Source organism: Conger conger, chromosome 7 (genome assembly GCF_963514075.1).
Source record: "Conger conger chromosome 7, fConCon1.1, whole genome shotgun sequence".
Lineage (NCBI taxonomy): Eukaryota > Metazoa > Chordata > Actinopteri > Anguilliformes > Congridae > Conger > Conger conger.
The window spans coordinates 46066538-46089237 of NC_083766.1; the positions used below are offsets into that span (position 1 = coordinate 46066538).

General features: G+C 42.0%; 2 protein-coding genes across 2 annotated transcripts in view; one reads left to right on the plus strand and one right to left on the minus strand.

Annotated features, from left to right (window-relative positions):
* LOC133133646 (GRB2-associated-binding protein 2-like) overlaps positions 1 to 3823 on the plus strand; it is a 76648-nt gene extending 72825 nt beyond the window's left edge. The window contains exon 11 of the mRNA XM_061249766.1: positions 3147 to 3823. Coding sequence (XP_061105750.1) covers positions 3147 to 3290 — 144 coding nt within the window. The 3' untranslated portion in view covers positions 3291 to 3823. The remainder of the gene's footprint in view (positions 1 to 3146) is intronic.
* Positions 3824 to 7601: 3778 nt separating this feature from the next.
* LOC133134091 (ubiquitin carboxyl-terminal hydrolase 38-like) lies at positions 7602 to 22582 on the minus strand. The gene is made up of 12 exons (XM_061250506.1): positions 22322 to 22582; positions 20597 to 21297; positions 20227 to 20353; positions 19131 to 19260; positions 18924 to 19025; positions 17222 to 17380; positions 16448 to 16641; positions 13330 to 13423; positions 12789 to 12895; positions 10746 to 11901; positions 9268 to 9377; positions 7602 to 7984 (listed from the first exon to the last, which is right to left on the minus strand). The coding sequence occupies exons 2-12, from the start codon at positions 21279 to 21281 to the stop codon at positions 7924 to 7926; spliced, it is 2925 nt and encodes a 974-aa protein (XP_061106490.1). The 5' UTR covers positions 21282 to 21297; positions 22322 to 22582; the 3' UTR covers positions 7602 to 7923.
* Between the last annotated feature and the right edge of the window lie 118 nt (positions 22583 to 22700).

Consider the following 22700-nt stretch of genomic DNA (forward strand, 5'->3'; position numbering starts at 1 on the left):
CAGTGAAACCATTACCATCAGTAAAACAGTGAAATTCACCGTTCAACAAAACATGCTTTTGTTGAAAGATGACTCCAAGGAATTTCATTGTTTTACTGATGGGGATGGGGTTACCGTATAGTGAAATGTTGGTGGGTTGTCTGTCAGTGGGATTTCTGGTGAACTGATATGCATTGTTTTTTGTGAAGTTTGATTCTCCATTTGTTTGACCAGTGTTGTATTTCTTGAATCCATGTGGATAGTTTCTTGGCAGTGAGTTGGGGTGATTTTGAGCTTGACCTGAACCTCTTGACCATGTCTGCGTGCTTTTATGGTTTCAGTTGTTGCCACATGATTGGCTGATTAGATATTTGCATGCATGAGCTGGTGTACAGGTCTACCTAATAAAATGGTCAAGTGAGTGTACCGTATACTTTTATGGAGAATTTTCCATTAAAATCTTACCCTTTCACAATACTCATCAAAATATACCATCATATGAAAGAGGAATTTTGTTGTGAATATTGGCCATCTATTCTCATTCTTGCTGCTGCCTGCCTTATTAGAGTAATATGACATAGTTTCACTTTCAGTCTTACTTGGTATTTACATAGGGATGTGGTGGGGCAGGAGATTTAATGGTTTTGCAGTCATAGCGGCAGATCACATCAAATCAGCTTTAAAAAGCGATAAACACTATATGTATGATTTTATGATGCCTACTCTGTATAAAGCACTGGACGTGTCTTGTCTGCTGTCCCTAGGGAACTACAGGGGTGTGAAAAAGTGTTTGCCCCCTTCCTGATTTCTTATTTTTTTGCATGTTTGTCACACTTAAATGTTTCAGATCATCAAACAAATTTAAATATTAGTCAAAGACAACACAAGTAAACACAAAATGCAGTTTTTAAATGAAGGTTTTTATTATTAAGGGAGAAAAAAAATCCAAACCTACATGGCCCTGTGTGAAAAAGTGATTGCCCCCCCTGTTAAAACATAACTTAACTGTGGTTTATCAAACCTGAGTTCAATTTCTCTAGCCACACCCAGGCCTGATTACTGCCATACCTGTTCTCAATCAAGAAATCACTTAAATAGGACCTGCCTGACAAAGTGAAGTAGACCAAAAGCTAGACATCATGCCGAGATCTAAAGAAATTCAGGAACAAATGAGAAAGAAAGTAATTGAGATCTATCAGTCTGGAAAAGGTTATGAAGCCATTTCTAAAGCTTTGGGACTCCAGCGAACCACAGTGAGAGCCATTATCCACAAATGGCGAAAACATGGAACAGTGGTGAACCTTCCCGGGAGTGGCCGGCCGACCAAAATTACCCCAAGAGCGCAGCGACGACTCATCCAAGAGGTCACAAAAGACCCCACAACAACATCCAAAGAACTGCAGGCCTCACTTGCCTCAGTTAAGATCAGTGTTCATGACCATAAGAAAGAGACTGGGCAAAAATGGCCTGCATGGCAGAGTTCCAAGACGAAAACCACTGCTGAGTAAAAAGAACATTAAGGCTCGTCTCAATTTTTCCAGAAAACATCTTGATGATCCCCAAGACTTTTGGAAAAATACTCTGTGGTCTGACGAGACAAAAGTTGAACTTTTTGGAAGGTGTGTGTTCCATTACATCTGGCGTAAAAGTAACACCGCATTTCAGAAAAAGAACATCATACCAACAGTAAAATATGGTGGTGGTAGTGTGATGGTATGGGGCTGTTTTGCTGCTTCAGGACCTGGAAGACTTGCTGTGATAAATGGAACCATGAATTCTGCTGTCTACCAAAAAATCCTGAAGGAGAATGTCCGGCCATCTGTTCGTGACCTCAAGCTGAAACAAACTTGGGTTCTGCAGCAGGACAATGATCCAAAACACACCAGGAAGTCCACCTCTGAATGACTGAAGAAAAACAAAGACTTTGGAGTGGCCTAGTCAAAGTCCTGACCTGAATCCTATTGAGATGCTGTGGCATGACCTTAAAAAGGCGGTTCATGCTCGAAAACCCTCCAATGTGGCTGAATTACAACAATTCTGCAAAGATGAGTGGGCCAAAATTCCTCCACAGTGCTGTAAGAGACTCATTGCAAGTTATCACAAACGCTTGATTGCAGTTGTTGCTGCTAAGGGTGGCCCAACCAGTTATTAGGTTTAGGGGGCAATCACTTTTTCACACAGGGCCATGTAGGTTTGGATTTTTCCTCCCTTAATAATAAAAACCTTCATTTAAAAACAGCATTTTGTGTTTACTTGTGTTGTCTTTGACTAATATTTAAATTAGTTTGATGATCTGAAACATTTAAGTGTGACAAACATGCAAAAAAAATAAGAAATCAGGAAGGGGGCAAACACTTTTTCACACCACTGTACATTCCCACTCAGTCAATCACTTTGCTGAAGTTCGGCCTGTAGTGTAGTGGTTGAAGTACATGACTGGGACCCGCAAGGTCAGTGGTTCGATCCCCGGTGTAGCCACAATAAGATTCACACAGGCCCTGCATTGCTCCAGGGGAGGATTGCTTTGTCTAAATCGACTGTAAGTTGCTTTGGATAAAAGGGTCAGACATGTAATTTAAAAAGTTTTAACGGCATTAGCAAACTGATTTTGGAGAGTTTGGTGTGCTGTAAAAAAGTTTTAAGCAATAGATAAGTGGAGGCACCGGTTTTTGCTCATATGTGGATGGGCCAAAATGGATGGGGTGTCAACTGCAGTAACTAATTTGTCCTGCATCTTTGTTTACAATGGAACCTGAACTAAATGAAACCCCACCTCTATTTCCATGCGAATGGACAGCAGAAAAAAGATGAACTGTGAGGGGGGGGGGGGACTTTTTTCATGGTGCGCATCAAAATAGGATCATTTGCAGCGGGATGTGTGCCTAAAAACAGCGAGGGGTCCAGGGCTTATAAACGTTCATCGCCTGGTGCACAAAAGCAGTGTGGAAACCGGTTCAAACCAATTGAAAATAATGACTAAATCCCCAGGCCATAAAGCTTGTTTGGTGTGATCCTCATTGCAGTGAGAGGTTTTTCTATGATATTTTATCATATAGTTTTTTCAGTCCCAGTTAGCAGTTATCCAGTCATTTCCTGTCGGCCGTTTTCCTGTCATGTTCAGTTAACGGTAGCGAACCCCTTGCATTGTCTCATTCCCCCACCTGTAGCCCTCCACCTCCTCCGTGACCTCAGAAGAGAAGGTGGACTACGTCCAGGTGGATAAAGAGAAGACCCAAGCTCTCCAGAACACCATGCAGGAGTGGACGGGTGCCCGCCTGTCATCCGAGACTGCCAAGGCACTCAAGTCCTGATAGGGCCATACGAGAGGGCGAAGCAAGGTATTTGGGGGGGTCACTCCCCTAAACCCCTCCCCTTGAACACACTCCTGGAGTCACTCTCAATGTTTTGGCAAAGGAATAGGAACCCAGTCAACAGCAGTGTGCTTTTCCACCTGGTAGAGGGAAACAGGTCACAAAGACATGATCTCTCCTCAGGCCAATAGGACAATTCTTTGAGTGGCATCCAAGCAATGCGTCATTGCCAGGCCAAGTTATACATGTAGCTCTTGTGATTGTGCTTGCTGTGCTGGAAAGGGTCCAACTGTCATAGTGTAACAGAATGTCTCCTTGACGTGTAATGGAATGTCTCCTTCAATGCCACAATGCATTCAGCATGTAGAGAGGAAGACAAGCAGCTTCCCTGGCAGTGAACACAGCATTAAGTTCAAACCAGTCCAGCCTGAAGACTATTTGTTGTTCTTGTACCAACTACTGTACCAACAATGAGGAAAAAGCCAACAGTGGGTCAACAGTGACTGGGAAAAAAAATAAAAGAATTGACTCTTGTGGGCATGGGGGGGTGGGGGGGGGTGGAAGGTACTGGATTTCAAGTGAAATGGCCATTGCCACTGAAACATGGGAGTGAGGTAAAACTGGTTTGCCAAGAAATGCTGTATATTTTACTGTGAGAATAAGCCATTCAGTTCAGGTCCCTCTGTGGGATTTTTTTAAAGTATATATTTTTTTTGCTGCACTCATCCAAGTCTTGGAAAGAGGAAAGCAAAGCCTTAAAATGATCCTTTTTGTATTGCAACCTTAGCAATAATCTTCAGGTTTCTGCTCCTTTATGGAAGTTGTAGGAAGGACAAAACACTGGGAAACCAACTGTAGGAGCATTTTGCTAAAGGTTAAATGCTCATATGAAGAACCTTTCTGGTTGTTTTGGATGATTTTCTGCCTGGGTTCTTTGTCAAACTGAGGTGCATCATCAGGTGCATCATAATTGGTCTTTATACTTTTCATTCTTTTCATCTGAAGAGCCATATTCAAGGGAAAATATTGGTATTTTACACACTCAAATTTAACATGTGTGTACTTATGTGCTTATGTTGTTAAGGAAATACTTTTTGGGAAAGTGTGCATTTTGACACAGCACACATATGCTTTGCTTATTTCATTAAAAAAAAAACATTTTTACATTTAAAAGCACTTGGTATTTCCAACCAGATACATTCCCTGAGTTGTGTTTTTATCATAGATCGACTGTGCCTTTTGTGTTACTATGAGGGGTTCAGCTTTTAGTAGGGATGGTATTATCTACAGATAACTCACGTCCACAGTTCTGATTCCATTGGTGATTGTGTTCTAGTTGCCAGAAAAAGTGTCAGGGAAAGAGTAACTTAACTTCCTTTGCAAATGGTTAGCAAATATACTTCCACATATCGACTGTCCTATCCCTTGTCTTGTCATATCCACAGTGCCACTGTGTCATTGCAAAGACACAATGTTCACACATTTGTATGAAATACAAATTTCATAGGCATATAAATTGTTTTTTTGAGTTCACAGACAAATAACATTTAAACTTACTGGTTACTATATTCTGTATGTTAAAGTATAATAGTACCACAGTGGTAATGGGGGGACATGGAGCAGTGGGTCCTGTGGTTGTGATGGAACTAGTGGAGTGGAGATATGCGGTAATTTTAAGGTATTAACCAAATCACAATGCAGTATCTTTTTGTAACAGGACAATGGTTATGTTCTACTTTAAAACGTGTGCCCCTGTTGTTTAGAAATGCAAAGTTATGTCAGATTTTGGCCAGCAGATTTAAGTATGTGAATTTTTCACATTTGTTGTCAAATGTTTATTTTTTTTCTCTGTGTTTACAGCAACTGAAAAGCACTTTTACTACTGCAAATTGTGTGTGTGTCAAAAATTAGATAATTTGTTTTCATACCCAAATGAAATTGCAAGTGAAAACCCCCGTTTAAAAGGAATGAGACTAATGGAAAATTGAATGAAAAATTATCTATTTTTATGAATTAATTTGATTGAGAGTGTAAAGAATAAGAAATAACATCAATCAAAGAGTTCAGCCATTCAACAAGGTCTACCAAGTTTAGTTTTTGACTAAAATAACAGATAACAGTTGCGGCCAATGACCAGAAAAAAATTAATTGGAACAAAAACAATAGGTTTCTAGCACCTGCAGTGCTTGATCCTTACAGTCATATACTTGCAAGCATAAAAGGATCTTCAGTGTTTCTGTATTGCATTGAATTATTTGTTTGTGAAATGTCTTTAATTTTTTTGCATAGAATGGAGAGACAACTGGCCATTAATAAAAAATGAAAAAAAGTAATCATTTTTTTAACTGTGTTAGGCAAAGACAAATTTTGGACTTAGTCCTGGAGGACTGAATAGCCCCCCTTGACAATTAACTAGCATTTTGTTGTAACTAAAATAAAATAAAAATGTGAAAAAACATGCATAATGGCATCACACTGTTACAGATGTGTTCACATTCTGCTCTTCACTAATGGGCTATGTGACACATTACTTGTGCAAGCAACCATCTTGTCTGCCTAGCTTTTAACTTCTCAGAGTTTGTATTCAATCTGCTGTTCACAGAAAGCTCAAGATTTATATGACATTGTTTGATGTGTCATATTTGTGAGCATGTCATTTTTGCTAGTTTCACAACTGATAAAAGATTCTCAAAGTGAGTATGTAGAGAGGAGATTTGGCGAAATTGTGTTGGCTTCACATTACTTTGTTTTACTGAATGCTCGCTGTGCGAGATAGTGAAATTACAGTAGTTTATTTACAGTTTCACACAACACAATTTCAGCATTACCACTGTCTTGACCAAAGGTAATTGTCCCAGCATTCTAAGGAAATATGTAATGAATTAGTGTTATAGAAGTGCCACGTCACATAAATCAATTATATAATGTGAATAGAATCCTAATAACATGAAAAAAAGTTGTATGTTATGTTTCTTTTTTATGTTTCAAAGTTTATTTAATGAAGAGGAAATGGGAGCAATAATAGTTTCAGCTAAATTACTTTGGCATGCACTGAGTTCAAGACTTATTAGTGGGCTGGATCCACTAATTATTCAATCTCAATGAAAAAAAATATATTAACTAAATATTATAAAAATTAGCAGAGTTTTCAAAATAAGCAAAATTATCCTGGCAGGTATATATGCAGGAAGTAATATATTGGAGATATATTTTTGCATCCTTTACTGGCCTCAGTTTTGAGAAGAGGGTAATACAGTATTTATTGAAGTATAGCAGGTGCCATGGACCAACTGAAAATGGATGAAACTGTTGATACCCTATTGTGTTAATGTGCACAGTATACTGAGTGTATATCACTGCTAACATTTCAGCATTTCTGATTAATTTGGAAGATGGGGCAATGTCGAATTAAGCTCTTTTGGTGTGCAGAATTATTTTGGTTTGTGTTTTTTTTTTTTTTTAAGCCATCACCAAATCCCAAGAATATTTCACAGTAATGTCAGACACATATTTACTGGCTAAGTCATGGTCACCCTACTGTGAGTTTGTGAGATAAGCAGCTTTCCTTTCCAGAGACTCTAGAGAGAATCTAGGATCCAGATTACCCTATTGTACATTTCAACACTCTCTCGTGCCCACTACTGAATTCCCAGCTTTTTCGACCACATTTCCATTTAATTTATTCCATAATTCTAGAAGATTCAACAACGCAGTACTGATGCATTCCCTGAAGGAGGAATTTGGCTTTTCAGCAATTATTTAATTTTTTTATTTTGTCTTTCTGTGAAATGAGACAGAAACGCCTGCTGTAGAGAATGCTTGTATATGACCGAAGTGCACACACATGCGTAATGTTGGATTAACCCTGTCTTGTTTCAACAAGACAGAAAAGTGTTGTGTATTTTCTGATTACTTATATGAGTCATTCAAGTTGCTTTCATGTCTCATTATCTTCCATTACTACTGTAAAGCATTAGCGTCTGTGGATAGCTTGTGAAATAATTTATTAATTTATTTAGTGTTTTTTGCCTTCATAGATTTTTTTTAAAATGACAATATAAAAGTGTCAATACTCCACTGTATGCTGTCTTGGTTTTGTGAAGAAATATGTGAGAAAATAGCATTGGTAAAAAAAAACAAAAGAAAAAACATGGTACATTTTGGATACAATGTACATGGTTGTTCTCTTTGTATTATACTAAACAAAAATGTTGACAGCAAATAAACAATGTATTCCAAGCTGCCTGTCTTTGTGCTGTTTCCTACTTACAGTTGCAATGCAAGAGTAATAAAAACACCAGTCTGAAGCACTAGTTTTATATACAGTTACATTTTTATTTGTACCTGCAATTACCACAATGTACAGGTGACTGCTTCTGTCTATAATAAATAACAGTGCCTCAAGCCATGTAACTAGCAAGTGTGTTTTTTCTTATAAACAGTCCCAACAGTACTTCCGTAAATATACAGTACAGTGAGCTAATGTGTAAAAGCAGTAGAAGCTAGGCACAACAGTTTGCTATAATAAACCCACTGCCTGACACATTAGTCTAACGGAAAGGCACTCTGAGCCCTGGGGAGGCTACACCTGCGATTCCCCAAGTCCTTGGCTGGCCAGTCTGGCCTTCAGTCCTCACAAGGCTGGCACCCCGACCTGCTCCCAGCACCCCGCCATCTTGTCCTCTTCAGTCCCTCTGTGAGCGAGACACCAAGAGAGGACACCTGGCTCATGTAAAATGTTTTTTCATATAAACAGTCTCAACAGTACTTCCATAAATATACAGTATGGTGAGCTAATGTGTACAAACAGTCAAGCTAGGCACAAAAATGTGCTATTATAAAGGCACTGTGAGCCCTGGGGAGACTACACCTGCAAAGTCCTTGGCTGTTTTGGTATTATTACATGACTGATGGGTCATGTAATAATAATAATAATATTAATAATAATAATAATGTATTAAAATTTTGATTTTTTACAGTGTATGACCTAGAGTACCACCCACAGCTTCAAATAACACTTAGATAAAGAATCATGGGCTACAACAAGAAGCAAAAGAACTGACCTCTAAAATATAATTTTATAATTTTAATAATTCTAATTTTTTCGAATTACATTTACAGTGTAACAAAGAATCAAACAAAATCAAAGAATCAAATAACAAACAAAACTTACAATTGACAAAAACAGCCAAAGACAATGAAAAAGAAAATGAAAGAAAAGAAAAACTCCTTCCAGGTCAAACCTGGCAGGCCTGCAGTCAACTGTGTTTGTTAAGGGCTGAGAAAGGGCTCCCAATTTCCCAAAATGTTTGTTTCTGTTAGATGCCCAGAAAGTGTCAATAGGAATGAATCCTTGAATAACCCAGGGAATAACCCAGGTCCACTGGGAAGATCCTTTGACAGTTATCCATCGGAAGATGAATTTACAGGCACAGTGCAGAAGCATCTCTCACAAGTATGTCCAGCGAGAGGATTTTTCAACATAGTATATCAAGATGTGTTCCTAGAATATACAGTGGGGTCCAAAAGTCTGAGGCCACTAGTGAAAATGCTTCTATTTTGCATTTCATTTCTAATTATAGTATCAGCATAATAATTTGAGTGAAAATTTTAATCTTTGAAAAAATGAAGAATTTCTTAGTATTTGGTATGTCAACATTTTGCTTTAATGGCAACGTGGAGTCAATCTGGCATGGACTCAAAACCTGATGATTCATGTTATCCCAGCATTTTTTGACAATGTTCCAAAGAGTATCTTGTGATGCTACTGAATGCTTGGCTTTTGTCAGTCTTCAAGTGCCCCCATAAATGGTCAATGGGGTTGAGGCAGGTGATTGTGGATTTTCCAGCACTCCTCGCTGTGGTCTCAGATTTTTGGACCCTAATGTTGTTGTTTTTTTCTTATTATTTTAGAAGGTATTGGTGGTAAGGTAGGGGTGTGGTGAAGGTGGGGCGGGGGTTAGGGCTCAGGACATACGATTCGGGCATCAGCCACCGTTCCCTCCTCCGTGGGTCTTTCAGCCACACCGGAGGCTCTGCCGCGGAGGGGGACAGGGCCGCCCTGTGTCTCACTCCCCTCTCCTGCTCCTAAAACCAACGAGTGAGCACAACGCACGCCATTATACAGGAGATCCACATCGGCTCTGCTACATATCGCCTCCTACAGTCCGGAAGGTGCCATTTGTTTCTCAATTCCTGTCCGAAATTCTGCAGCACTTTGTATTTGTGAATCGATTTTATGTTGCAAAGTGGTGGCATCCAGTATTTAGATTTTTTCTTTTTATAAACTTGGAGGCTGAGCATGTCCATTTCCCACCCTGATTTGGAATAGTCAAGTGTCTGCAACTGCAGCTGTGTTCATATGTGAACCCCACTGCTGATTCGGGAGAGCATACGCAACCTTGATTCTCCTCCGAAAAACACGTTATGTCACCAGCCTGCTTCATTTCACTCCACAGACCTTTCATATACGCCGTTAACATCCCGATCAACTGGTGGGGGTCACTAGATATGTATGAATCATAGACCCTTAACCACCTGAACCCTTCCATTGGCCAATGCCATCGCCAGTCAGAATTCTTTTTGCCTCCAAGTATGTGTTTATTGGACAACCAAACTGAACAAGTCGCTGTAAAGTCTGGTGATTTATGGAAGCAGAGGTGAGTTATATCAGCAATGACACTGCGCCTTCTAACATTAAGGAGAGTGTCATATACACGATACTTCATGTAAAACAGTTCCTAAATTGTGTATTACAGTCAATTCTGAGGTACTGATTCAGTCACTTTCACCTGTGCTTACATGAAATTTAGCATATTATACCTACCATGCAGCTCAAATATATTTGATACAATTTCTTTATATGAAAATATACTTTTGGTTCACTGACTCTGAAAATGTAAAAACAGTATGCACAAGTATTAAATTGGTGGATATATCACCAATTTAAGGCAATTTACAAGAGTGTATCCACAACAGACTACAGACTACTCAATAAGACAATAAGCAATATATCGTGTCTGTTTTAATATGTTAGCACGGTTTTCATCAATGACAACATTCACTTGCTGTCTGGGAATGTTGTTGGCCAGCTGTAGCCACATCCATTATAACTCAGGTGAACTGCACTTTTGTGAGTTTCTCTGTATAACAGCTCAAGCAAGGTTTTGAAACAGCAGGTAGTTGGTTGACCAGTTCAGACCAGCTCCCAGGTCAACATGGTTTAGCTGTTTGACCAGTTCAGACCTATGTTTTTAAACAGCTCGTAACTTTTGACCAACTCAGACAAGCTAGCTACCGGTACTAACTGGTTGACCAGCTCATACCCAGCCTATGACCAGCTCAATTCTCAAGCTGGCATAGCTGGATTTTACAGCAGGGAGTGTCCACTAAACAGATGTATTGTAATGTAATGATTCAAAGGGCCTGTTGCACCCAGAAAGAGTAAGCTCTTACCTGCAGGTGCAGAGTGTTATCTTTAGCGATGGCCTCCACCAGCTCTCTCTCCAGAGGCTCACTCCCATGCAGCTCCTCTGTTGCCACGACGCGGCAGTCGCCCGGCTCCGCCCGGTGCGTCGGGCGGAGCTGGTACAACGTCACGTATGCCGTGTCCTTGGGGAAGTGGGCGGTCACGTTGCCGACGGCCTCAAAGCTGGAGTAGGAGACGCGCGTGTCGTTGAACAGGTACCACTGCGTCCCCTCCGCCCCCCCGGCGGGCGTGGCCCAGGCGGGGTCGTCCCAACCCGACTCCCTGGCGCCCCCTCCGGGAGGCTTCTCGCTTCCGTCGCACTCCCGCGCATAGCAGTAATAGTGGCCGCTCTCCGACGACAGGCCTGAGTGCACCACCACGCTGGCCAGATCGTAGGTCAGGGAGACGTAGGCGCTGCCCTCTCTCTCTACCTCCGGCCCTGAGCCCACCTCCCGGGCCCCCACGGACTCCGGGCCCCTGGAGGGCAGTCGGACGGGGACCTTCAGGACCAGCGGGATGGAGACGTTGTCCAGGATCTTCCTCCGGCGCATGGTGGTCAGGCTGAAGGAGAAGCGGAGGAGGGTGAGGATGAGGTAGTGCGGCCCCTCCGTCACCTCCACCACCTTCTCCGCGTTCTGCAGCGACGAGCACCGCTGGCACCGGTACTTGTTGTCGCCGGTCAGCATCTCGGGTGTCAGGAAGAAATTGATGAGGTCGGGGACTGACAGTGAGGCCGGCGAATTGGGGCGCTCCGGCGGGGCCCAGGCTGGGAGGGGGGCTCCGCCGAACCCCTTGTTTGTTGCCTGGTCCAGGGAACCCACCGTTTCCACTTTGATGACCCTCACCCCGCGCTCCTCCTGCCTCTCTGGGCGGGAGGGGCTTGTGCCTCGGGGCTCCGCCCCCTCTGCCAGTGCGGGGGAAGGGCTGAGGATGAAGCTGCCGTCCCGGCGGTGGTTCGGGGGGGGGAAGGCCAGGGACAGGTCGCTGAATGCCTCCTCCTTCTGCGAGACGTTCTGGCACCGCAGGCAGCGGATGCGGGTCACCATCTTACCGCCGAACATGCGTTTGATCAGCGTGTCGCCGGCCTGGTTCTCCGGCTGGCCACGCACCTTCTGACTGCTCTTCTTCTCTTCTTCATGGAGTCTGTGGGGACGGGGGTAGGAGGTCCAGTGTAGTCCATAAGTATTTGGACAGTGGTACAATTTCTGCTCTTTTGGCTCTGTACTCCAATACATAAGATTGACTATGTACAAAAATGGATGGAATTCCTATATGGATCGCCAAATATTGATGTAGCCTGAAATTAATGGTGACCTTATTAATGGTAACGCATTTTAACCTTATTGCGCTGTCCAATGTGCTGGAGTACAGAGCCAAAAACAAGATAAATTGTACCACTGTCCAAAACAAATGGACTGCACGGTAGATCAGAGGGGGTTTAGGGGGGTTAGTCAATTCAGACAGTTCCTGAGTCAATTGCTTAATTTTAAATATTTTTAAATATTGCAGATCCCTGAGAATTTGGAACTAGACTTATTCCAAACTAAAACTTTGCAATCTTCTATCCATCACTTATCTAACCTGCTTATTCCCAGTCAGTCACAGGGGGTGATTGAGCCTATCCCAGCATGCATTGGACAAGAGGAAGGAATAGACCCTGGGCAGATTGCTGATCCATCACAGTGCACATACACCATTCACTCACACACTCATACATAGGGTCAATTTAGACTCTCCAATTAACCTCCAGTAACCTGCATGTGTTGGACTGTGGGCTTAAACTGGAGTACACAGATCAAAGGCATTTGGCTCTTATCCAGAGCGACATACAACAAAGTGCCCATAACCAGGGACAAGTGCACTGAAAACCCTAGAGGAAAGTACAGTTCCAAGTGCTAGAAGTGACCACATAGATAACCTGTAGATTAAACAAAAGCAATAAAATCGTCCCTGGCATGGAAATACTGATGAACTGATGAATACTGAATGTTGATGTTCATTTTTAAAAAACAAGGAAGGAATGCTGTCACCTGTCGAGCAGGTACTTCAGGTACTCGGAACAGTCCTGTTGGCTGCCAGGATTGAACCAATCAGGGGTAGATGCTGCCAAGAAGGTGTCTGGAGAAATAGCTGGGCGCTGGAAAAGGAGCAGATGTTTAATCCAAGTGTAAAAGATTTGTGTGGATTAGTGCAATACTGTTCTGCTCCTGTTAATAATTGTCATATTAACAATGTTCACTTCCTGACATCTGAAAAACAAGACAGGGTTGCACCGTAGGAGCCGTGATAGGCTTAAAACCTTTAATTTCAGCACTACAGCAATTATTTCAGTGGAAAGCAAAATATTTAGTGTGTCCCTCCACCCCAGGTGCCCCTCTAAAAATGCATAAATAAATAATATATCACATTCATAAAATGTTAATGCTATGTGTCATGGAATCTTTTTTATTTTGTCTAGAACATTGTTTGACAGTACATTTTGTGTTAAATTATAGCAGTAGTGACAATGTTTTAAAATGAAAACAATCAGTGACAATGTTTTCAGCGCGTACATACATCCTTCTTACTCACCTGGCTATGTTCAAGAAATGCAAACAGCCTCTGCAGCTTTCCCATGAGGGGGAGAAGGTCACAGTTTTTCAAAGCCATCACTGCAAGTCTAAAGCTAATGCAGGAGATAATTATTATTATAAATAATCAATAATAACTCACTGCATAGTTACAATGGCTACAGGCGATTTTAGGCTATTTCACATTGACCCAAAACTGAGTGGTCATATGCTCTCAATCATCACATTACACCACATTACAATCACTTGTCAGCTCTTATCCAGAGTTATGTACAGTAGTAGAGTGATATGAGCCAAGCAAAGCATTTTACCTTCAACAGCAAAAAGAACCTATGGGACCTATGCAGCCCCCATAAATAAACAACTAACACAGAAGTGCAGAAGTAAACTGTTAATTTCTTATTTGCTGAACTGCTCTTTTAATGAAAAAAAAAATCACTTAGCAATGAAACTGAAAACCAGGGCAGGGTGATAGACATTTATGAAAAGGCTGGAAGCTAAATCTAATCGGAGTCTGTCAGCAAAGTTGCCTCCCACTTCATTGTACTGTCTCAATTATTCAGGAAAATTGTTCAAATGGCACCATTTTTCCAAGTGTCTACTTTTTTGTCACAGTAGAGAGGAGTTTCTCCACTCTGGGTACAAACCGAAGACGAGCACAGTCTTCATTTTGAGCATTTACTCAAAATCAAACACTTTCATTAAGGACCACACTAGGCCTTATGCACTCTCAGAAAAAAAATGGTTATTTGGCTTTTCTCCATAAAACAAAATGTTTAGTTCTTCATGGAAATCTATCCTAGGTGTGAAGTGCGAAAGCTTCCAAACAAAGAACAATTTTGTCTGACAAAGAACCCTTGACCTAGACAGGGTTCACATGGTTCCTTTTGGAACCATTTTTTCTGAGAATGTACCTCAGTCCATGCCCAGTTATCAAGCACAGTGGCACACTGTCCCCTGAGTATTATCATTCATATTCTGTAACATCTGTGTTAATTACAGCATTGATATTTCATGGCTGCCATGACCCCCAGCGAGGGGCTAGGTGTAATTACTGGGTGCTTTATCGCTTATCGACATTGTGGTAAGAAAGAGTGAAAGACTCGGGCATACATCCTGGAGAAGGTCATTAGCAGAAATTGAAGCTCACAGTAGGGCAAGACCATGCCTGCCAGCCACCTCCAACTCCTCATACGACTGCATAATTAGCATCTGGCAGCGGGAGGTGGTAGCCTAGCAACCCCGGTCAGCCGGCCGAATTCAGACTGCGACCAGCGAGAGCCGTCAATCAGAGTGCCCTGCTTCAATAGTTGACTGACAGACAACTGCCCTTAACGAAACGGAGTATGCTGCAATGTACTGAAATGACGCTACTAATATTTGAAAGATATCAGAACACATGGCAACATTATGTGGGCAAACGCAACAAGATTTATTGCGGTTTTCAGATACTGCAACATACATACACTGCCGTAAAAACTATTTGCCCCCCAGATATTTAGACAAAATATTTGACAAAGCAAACCTCAGTAAATACAAAACACATTTTTTTAATCATTATTTTATTTCTATTCCCACTTAGATAAAGATGTTATCACACACATGCGGTATCACCCCCCTCAAAAGTAATTGCCCCCTTAAACTTAACAACTGGTTGCACCACCTTTAGCAGAAATAATTGCAACCAAACATTTCCTATAATTTGATATCAGTCTTTCATTGCTTTTCATTGCTGTGGAGGAGAAACTCTTCTTGGCAGAACTGCTTTAATTCAGACAAAAATGGTAGGTTTTTCGAAAATCAGGTCCTGACACAGCATCTCTATTGGGTTCAAGTGAAACCGAGTGATTTTGACTACGACACTCCAAAGCCATTTCTATGGCTCATTATCTCCAAATGGACACCTGGAATAGTAGTGGCAAAATTTCCCAAGAGTGGTTCACTTTCCAAAATTTCTCCAAAAGCACAGCAACAACTCAGCCATGAAGTTACAAAAGATCCCAGAAGAACATCCAAAGAACTGCAGGCCTACCTAGCCTCAGCTAAGTTTAGTGTTCAAGCTCAGAAAGAGACAAAAATGCGATTCACGGGGAGTAACACGATGTAAAATCCAACTATGACCAGCTTGAAATACCAGCTGTTTCAAAACTTAGCTTGAGCTGTTTGTTTCAGAATGGTAGCAAGGCAGAAAGCACTGTTAACCAAGAGAAACATCAATGCTGGTCTCACCTTGGAAAAATAAATCCCGGGTGATAATGTTCTATGGACAGATGCATCAAAAGTGGAACTTTTTGGACAAAATGTCTGACGTAAAGCAAATACACCATTTCACTGTAAAAGCACCATGTAGTCAATCCTGGTGGTGATAGGGATGGTGTAGGGATGCTTTGCTGCCTCGGGACCTGGATGAATTTTCATTATTGAAAGGACCATGAATTCTGCTTTGTACCATAAAATTATTAAGGAGAATGTCCAGTCATCTGTCCATGAGCTGAAGCGTAATTGGGTTATGCAGCAAGATAATGATCCAAAACACAAAAGCAAGTCCACATCTGAATGGCTGAAGAGAAACCAAATTACAGTTTTGGCGTGCCCTAGTCAAAGTCCTGACTTGAACCCAATAGAGATGCTGTGTCAGGACCTGAAAAGGGCTTGAAATTCTAACCAATTTGTTTGAATTAAAGCAATTCTGTAGAGAAGAGTGGGCAAAGAATCGGACTGATATCAAATTATAGGATGGATTTGGTTGTAATAATTCTTGTTCAAGGCGGTGGAATCAGTATAAAGTCTAAGGGGGGGATTACAGGAGTGATTATGGGTGTTTGATAACATTAAGTAAATTAAATAATAATTTTAAAAATGTGTTTTGTGTTTACTCAGATTTGCTTTGTTGAAAATTTGTCTAAAGATCTGAAACCAGTCAGAGTGACAAATATGCAATAGTAGACGAAAATGTAAATTAGCAGCAGACCTGGGTGAAATACATAATTGTTTTGGATTCAAATACATTTTTGTGCTCGATTGATCTTGCCTGGAGCCAACCAAGAGGACCAGAAGGAGGGGTTAGCACTCTTTGAGAATTTTGTATGTGCATTGAGGTGTACAAAGTCACTGCTTACTCAGAGGCCATGAACAGAGCCTGTATGACACTGTTCATGTAGCAGGTGTTTCCCAGGTTGACCAGGCCGGTTTTTCCTGTCTCAGATTTTGGGGTGAGCCGGTGACAGAGGGACACCTGGTCGGCCCGCTGGGCGGTCCATGCTCCCTCGCTCAGCACCTGTTTCACCCGTTCTTCACTGGGACTGGGGAAGTCCTGCAAAGACCCCAGGAAGGCCTGGTCAAACCATGTCAAGCTGGGAGCTGGTCTTAACTGGTTAACCAGCATAGCCAAGCAGGCCATAATGCTGGCCTAGCTGGGTCTAAGCCAGCTGGTCAATCAGCTAAACCATGTCAAGTTGGGAGCTGGTCTGAACTGGTCAACCAGCTAAACCATATCATGTTGGGAGCTGGTCTGAACTGGTCAACCAGCTCCCATAGCTGTTTTTTCAGCAGAGAATACATGCAGGAATGCCCTTTCTTGCTTCTTTTTGCTTTATAACAGCAAAAAAAGGAGTATATTCCTTTATAAACATGTTAAAACTAACACAGATGCAATACAACACACTGCTTAGATATGAAGCATAAAAATGTAAAGCTTATTATCTCATACCTACAGTACTCTACCAGTAGAATGCTGCAATTACTTCAGACAGTATTTTTATAAGAGGATAGGCATTTTCAAAAGGATAGCAATGTGGGCACAGTTATCACAGCTACACCGGGCCATCGAGCCATGTCCCTTAGCCACTAGGCTACAGGCTGCCCCTGTATAATAGTAAATCATTGAATCTGACCTTGATGACCTCCAATACGGGCTGGTAAAGGTCAGGGAAGCCAGTGAAGCGGAAGAGGAGGCAGTGGGCGAGCTCCACCAGCTGCCGCAGGCACTGCTGGGCGGAGTCTGAACCCTCGGCCGACAGACAGGAGACCAGAGGTGGGATCTGGGGGAGGAGCTGGGGTGGGGAGGGCTGTGTGTTAGTAAGTGGACAGTCCCTTCAGTTGTTATGTTGGTACCGCTGCTGAAACCAGGGTCACATTCAGGTCGTACGGTTTATTTAAACGGAAACGGTGGTGTGTTGAACATCCTGGGTGGAGTAGTAAACACCACCCACCATTCAGAAAGTAACCAATATTTTCAAACCAATCACATCGAACTTCAATTCCAATTAAGTAGAACACTCAACTTTAGCACCACAAAATATTGCTATGATACATACGGATGGTCACTGTGCAAGTGTGTGTCAAATACATCACACTTTTGGAAATCATACTGACAATCTGACCAAGAATCTGTTGAGGCTGCTACATCATTGTCAAGCAACTTATCCCAGATGGTCGGCGAGATTGTCCTGAAATCTAATTGTCTGGGTTCTGAGATTAAAGGTACAGACACTCCACTCTACAATGAGAGGGTGGCCACCTTTTGGGCAAGGCCCAATCAGCTAATCCAGGGGTGCTTCAGGATTCATTAACCTAATGCACATATTAATCTTTCCTTTAGCAAGGTAAAGAGGATGTGTCTGAAACCTTAATAGGCCGATTTAATAGGCTTAATTTTTTCTTCATCATACTGCATCTGTTCAGATGTCATCAGCAAAATGTCATATACCCAGGTTTTTTACCAAGCACTTTTTGTGAAAATGAAACGACTTGGCAGAAGTAATATCCGTGCCATACAACACATCACATGTAATATGTGAAATTAGAATATAATTCTCATTTCTGGAATTAAAACTTTAAATTTGTATTTATTTTGATTTATTTTATTTATGTATTGTTATCTATTTCTTTTTAATTAAATACAGGACCTGTTTTACACAACCAACTCCCAATAATCATATGCCTGTTACTGTTGACTGTTGAAGTCATGCACTTAACCACAGAGTGCACAGGCGTAGACTTGAAATTACGACTAGCTGCATAGCATATCTAATAGCTGCGACTATCCAATAAAACAGCATAGGTAATTATCAGTTATGCAGTTACAGCAATTACTGTAATTGCTATAGACTGTACAGTGCAGTCCATAAGTATTTGGACAGTGGCAGATTTTTTTTGGTCGTTTTCGCTGTACTCCAGCAAAAAAAAAAACAGTTGAAATAAAACAATCACGTGGTTAAAGTGCAGACTTTCATCTGCAGAGTTTTTTACACCCATACTGGGTGAACCGAATTTGAGAATGTAAAAACCTAATATTAAAGCTGAAGGTCTGTACTTTAACCACGTGAGTGTTTTTATTTCTACTGTGTGTTTGCTGGAGTACAGAGCAAAAACAACACAAAATTGTGTCACTGTCCAAATACTTATGGACTGCACTATATAGCTGTCCCAGAAGGCACATCCCTGCAGTAATCCCTTTAGCACATCCCTGTAGAATTGTGACTGTTTATATTCAAATGTATAAATGGACAGTATGTAAAAGAAATACAATGTAAGTGGTTTAAGTCACTCCGGATGGATCTGCTAATTTCCCAAACATAACATGTAATGAGGTACCAAGTGGAATGCTTCAGGAGACTGCTGGAAGCTGAGCAGCAGGTAGGACAGCACGGAGAGCGCCCCCTCTCGCACAATCGGGTAAAACAACTTTGCAAAAACCTACAGGGAAAAAATCACAACAAACAGCAATTAAGATTTTGTCTGACCTGCAGTTCCTGAATTATGTTAAGAACCTCCATCCATGGCACACACTGGTGTGCTCACCTCCTCAATCTTAGCAAGAGTCACTTCAATCAGGATCACACACTTCTTCACCACCGCCACCCCCTTCATCAGAGCAATCGCCCACTTGTCTGTGTTCTTTGTGAATGGCCATGACAACCAGTCAATCATTCTGAAACAAAAAAGGAGGATTTCTTAAGGTGAATGAGAATGCTTGGCATTGCATAGACCAGACCATGGAAGAAATGTAGCAAAATAATTGAAACTATTCATATAAAAGTTCCAAAGTAGGGGTTGGTTGTAAAAGTTTCTCATGCTCAGTCATTGCAATTATACACGGCCACTCAGTCTGTGTTCACTTCTGCCCAATATCTTGCTTGTATTTGTAATTATAAATATTGCTTGGGCCTCTTCTGGGCATGGACCTTTTTTTATTTCTGTGTTGTACCTGAAATGCATGTGTCCAATACACTGAAATCATAAGCTCTATGATCCAATAGAAGGGGGGGGGGACGATCGGCTACGACAGTGGTGAGCTGGGCTTGCACCATTAATCAACTTGCTGGCCAGCTTTCAGTCACATTAAGTAACTAAATTCAGTTTTCTAAGTCAGTTGCTTGGCCGTGATAGCTGGGTCCCACTGTACAGTACTATTGCTTATAGAATGGGAGGTAGAGGTTTTTTCCATGTGAACACAGGAGCATGAAATTTGCATAGTTTTCCTTCAAATTCAGAACAATTATAAACATTTGGGAGATTTACAGTACACATCAATGGTCCATTCATCATGATCACCTTCATCACCGTCATTAACATCCTCATCACAATTATTGTGGTCAACATAATCAAAACTGTTGTTCTTATTTTAAAAATTCTAGTCCTTCAGACAAAAGAAATCACAAAAAATTAAGGAATACAGACACATTAACTTATATGAATTTTTAGTGCCATCTGTCATAGGTGAATATTGCATAGAAACTCACTCTGTAGTACTCCAAAAATGTCTGCTTTATATCACAACCACTCACCAACCACGACTGTAACTGTCATTGACAATAACAGTTCAGTGACTGCAACTGATGGGGAAATATTGCCATCACCATGAGGTGCAGGGTACAGACTCTCCCAACCTACTTACCTGCAGATAGCAGTCAGCATCTGTGCATCAGAGATGTTCTTGTCATTGGTGAGATTGCGCACTGCTCCTTCCATCAACTCCAGAGGCACATATTGCACCACACTAGCCAGGGCATTGGAGGGTACTTCTGGAGAAACACAAATATGCATTTAGCATTAGTTCTGCCTCATGTAACACTTTCAGGCTCATTAATTAATCCCCCCCCCCTTTTCACTGATTACAGGTAAACATACTGTACATTACTAGCTTTTTTTAAAACAGCATAAATGCAGCACAAATGATGAACTCATTGTATGATTGTCTAACACTGAAAATGAGAAAGTGAAAGCTGAAAGTGAGGCGGGTGGTTTTGCCCGCCTGGCCCACAGACCTCCGGGTGTGGAGATGACAATGAAGAGCTCCTTGAGAGAGGGCAAGATGGCGGCAACGTTGGCCCTCCAGACGGTCTGCAGCATGCCGCTGGTCTTTGTGACGCGCTCCAGGAAGACGACGATGTCGTCGTCCTGCTGACTCTGGCACTGGAAGAGGCGGATGGTCTGGATGAGCTGCTGGCAGAAGACGGTCTGCAGGTTGCCGCTGGGCACGCAGCGCGGGCACCGGCTGAGCAGACGGGAGAGCTGTTCGCAGAGCTCTGGGCCTGGGCGCTCGCACACGATGCGCAGAACCTCTATCTGCAGCAGGTGGAAGAGGTCCGGAGCGGAGGGCGCGTCGGCCAGGCAGCGCAGCCCCATCTCCAGGTAAAGGAAGATCTGCGGGCTGCGCCTGCCCACGGGCGGGTAGCCGTTGCGGAGGAGCCCCAGGACGAAGCGCACCTCAAAGAACTCCTCGAACTGGGGCCGGTGGTGGCGGGCGAAGGCCTCCAGGACCTCACGCCCGGCATCGCGCTTGAACTGCGACTCGCCGAGCAGGAAGAGCCTGGTGGACACGTGGAACATGGCCCGGCACTGCGAGCCGTCCAGTGGCTGCGCAGCCGACTCCACCACCCGCCTCACCATCCCCTGCTTCACTACCTTGGAGTGAGGCGACATCATCACAGCCTCCAGGATCTTGTCCATGTTCTTTCCTCAAAGTCTGGGGGGGAGGGGAGAGTTATTTAATAATGAAATCATTCATTATTAGTGATCTACATTGTATTAAATGTATCTAATATGCATGTGTATGTACCTATGTGTTTCTTTATATTGTCAATTTACTTCTTTATTTATTTATTTTTTTCTTCTATGCTTTGGCAACACAGTGTATTTGTCATGCCAATAAAGCATACTGAAAGTAACTGAACTGTCCATGGCTAAGAGAGAAGGGGGGGGGGATTGAGACAGACTGACTGAAGTCAATCCATTGCCAAAGAGTACATTTTATATAAATTATGACAGAGGATAAGAGGAGAGTTAATTAACACTTGCAGTATTTCTATGCTTTGTAGCCTATGTAGCAGCTTGTAGATTCAGTTCATAATAACTGTATAACCACTAACCTGTTTTATTATCAAACGTATAGCCCCATTACAAGTAATAATTTAAGAGATGGACAGAATATAAAAATAGCAAAAGAAAGAGAACTGGTGATCATCTTCACCACACATGTTTCTAGGCATTCATGAACACAAACATCAACGCGGTGAGCAGAAAAAAGGAAATTTCATGAACTTTTTTTCTCTATGACGCTACGCCCTACTGCAGAATAAACGCACTCTAATGGAGACTCAAAACCTCTGCATTAACTGCAGGCAATTGGCGAGCTAAACCTCAAAAGACTAACCACATTGACGTACTCGGTTTAAGTTTCTGAGCAAAAATCAACCAGGCTGCATGGTTAAACACTGCAATAATTCTAAAAACAGAGAATGCGCATTTGTGGTTTCCCGATGATGTAATGTTATGTATGCCAACGTGATAAAGTGGCTCGAGCTCGCTAACAGCGCCAGTGCAGCTATTCACATAATTCTTTTTTATACAGTTATATTCGTCCAGTTCACTATGACAGAATCTAAAAGATCTACAGGAATGACTAGTCATAGCCAGTAATATGGCAAGTAACACAGCACTGATCGGCACTTGGCTGTACTTGAAAAATACACGAAGTGACATTTACTCACCTTTAAACTACTGACTAGCTCTTTAAAATGTGAAACATCATGTCCTTAAGCCCACCCACGCATTGAAATCGGATATAGCTAAGAACATAAGAGCATTTTAAAATATAGACCCATATACATCTTCCTAACAGTACATCGCCAGCTGACTAGCTAAATGTCACTGTAGCCTTGCTTTCACTACCATCAATGCTCCATCCTTGTCTTCTGTTGCGCTCGTTCTTTCCCGAGCGCATTGCATATGTCATTGTATTATCTACTGTATTATCACGCCTCCTGGAATATTCCTCTGCCATCGGACAGCCCACAGACCGTATCCAGCCTGTAGGAAATATTGATGTGGAACGTTCCTACTAGGAAATCGCAGATAGTCGGAATATTT

Coding starts and splice junctions, on each gene's coding strand:
- LOC133134091 (XM_061250506.1), bottom strand. CDS start 21,281: ATGGACAAGATCCTGGAGGCTGTGATGATGTCGCCTCACTCCAAGGTA. Junction 19,026..19,130: donor CTCTTGCTAAGATTGAGGAG/GTGAGCACACCA, acceptor TTTTCCCTGTAG/GTTTTTGCAAAGTTGTTTTA. Junction 12,896..13,329: donor CATTTCTTGAACATAGCCAG/GTGAGTAAGAAG, acceptor CTCCTTTTCCAG/CGCCCAGCTATTTCTCCAGA.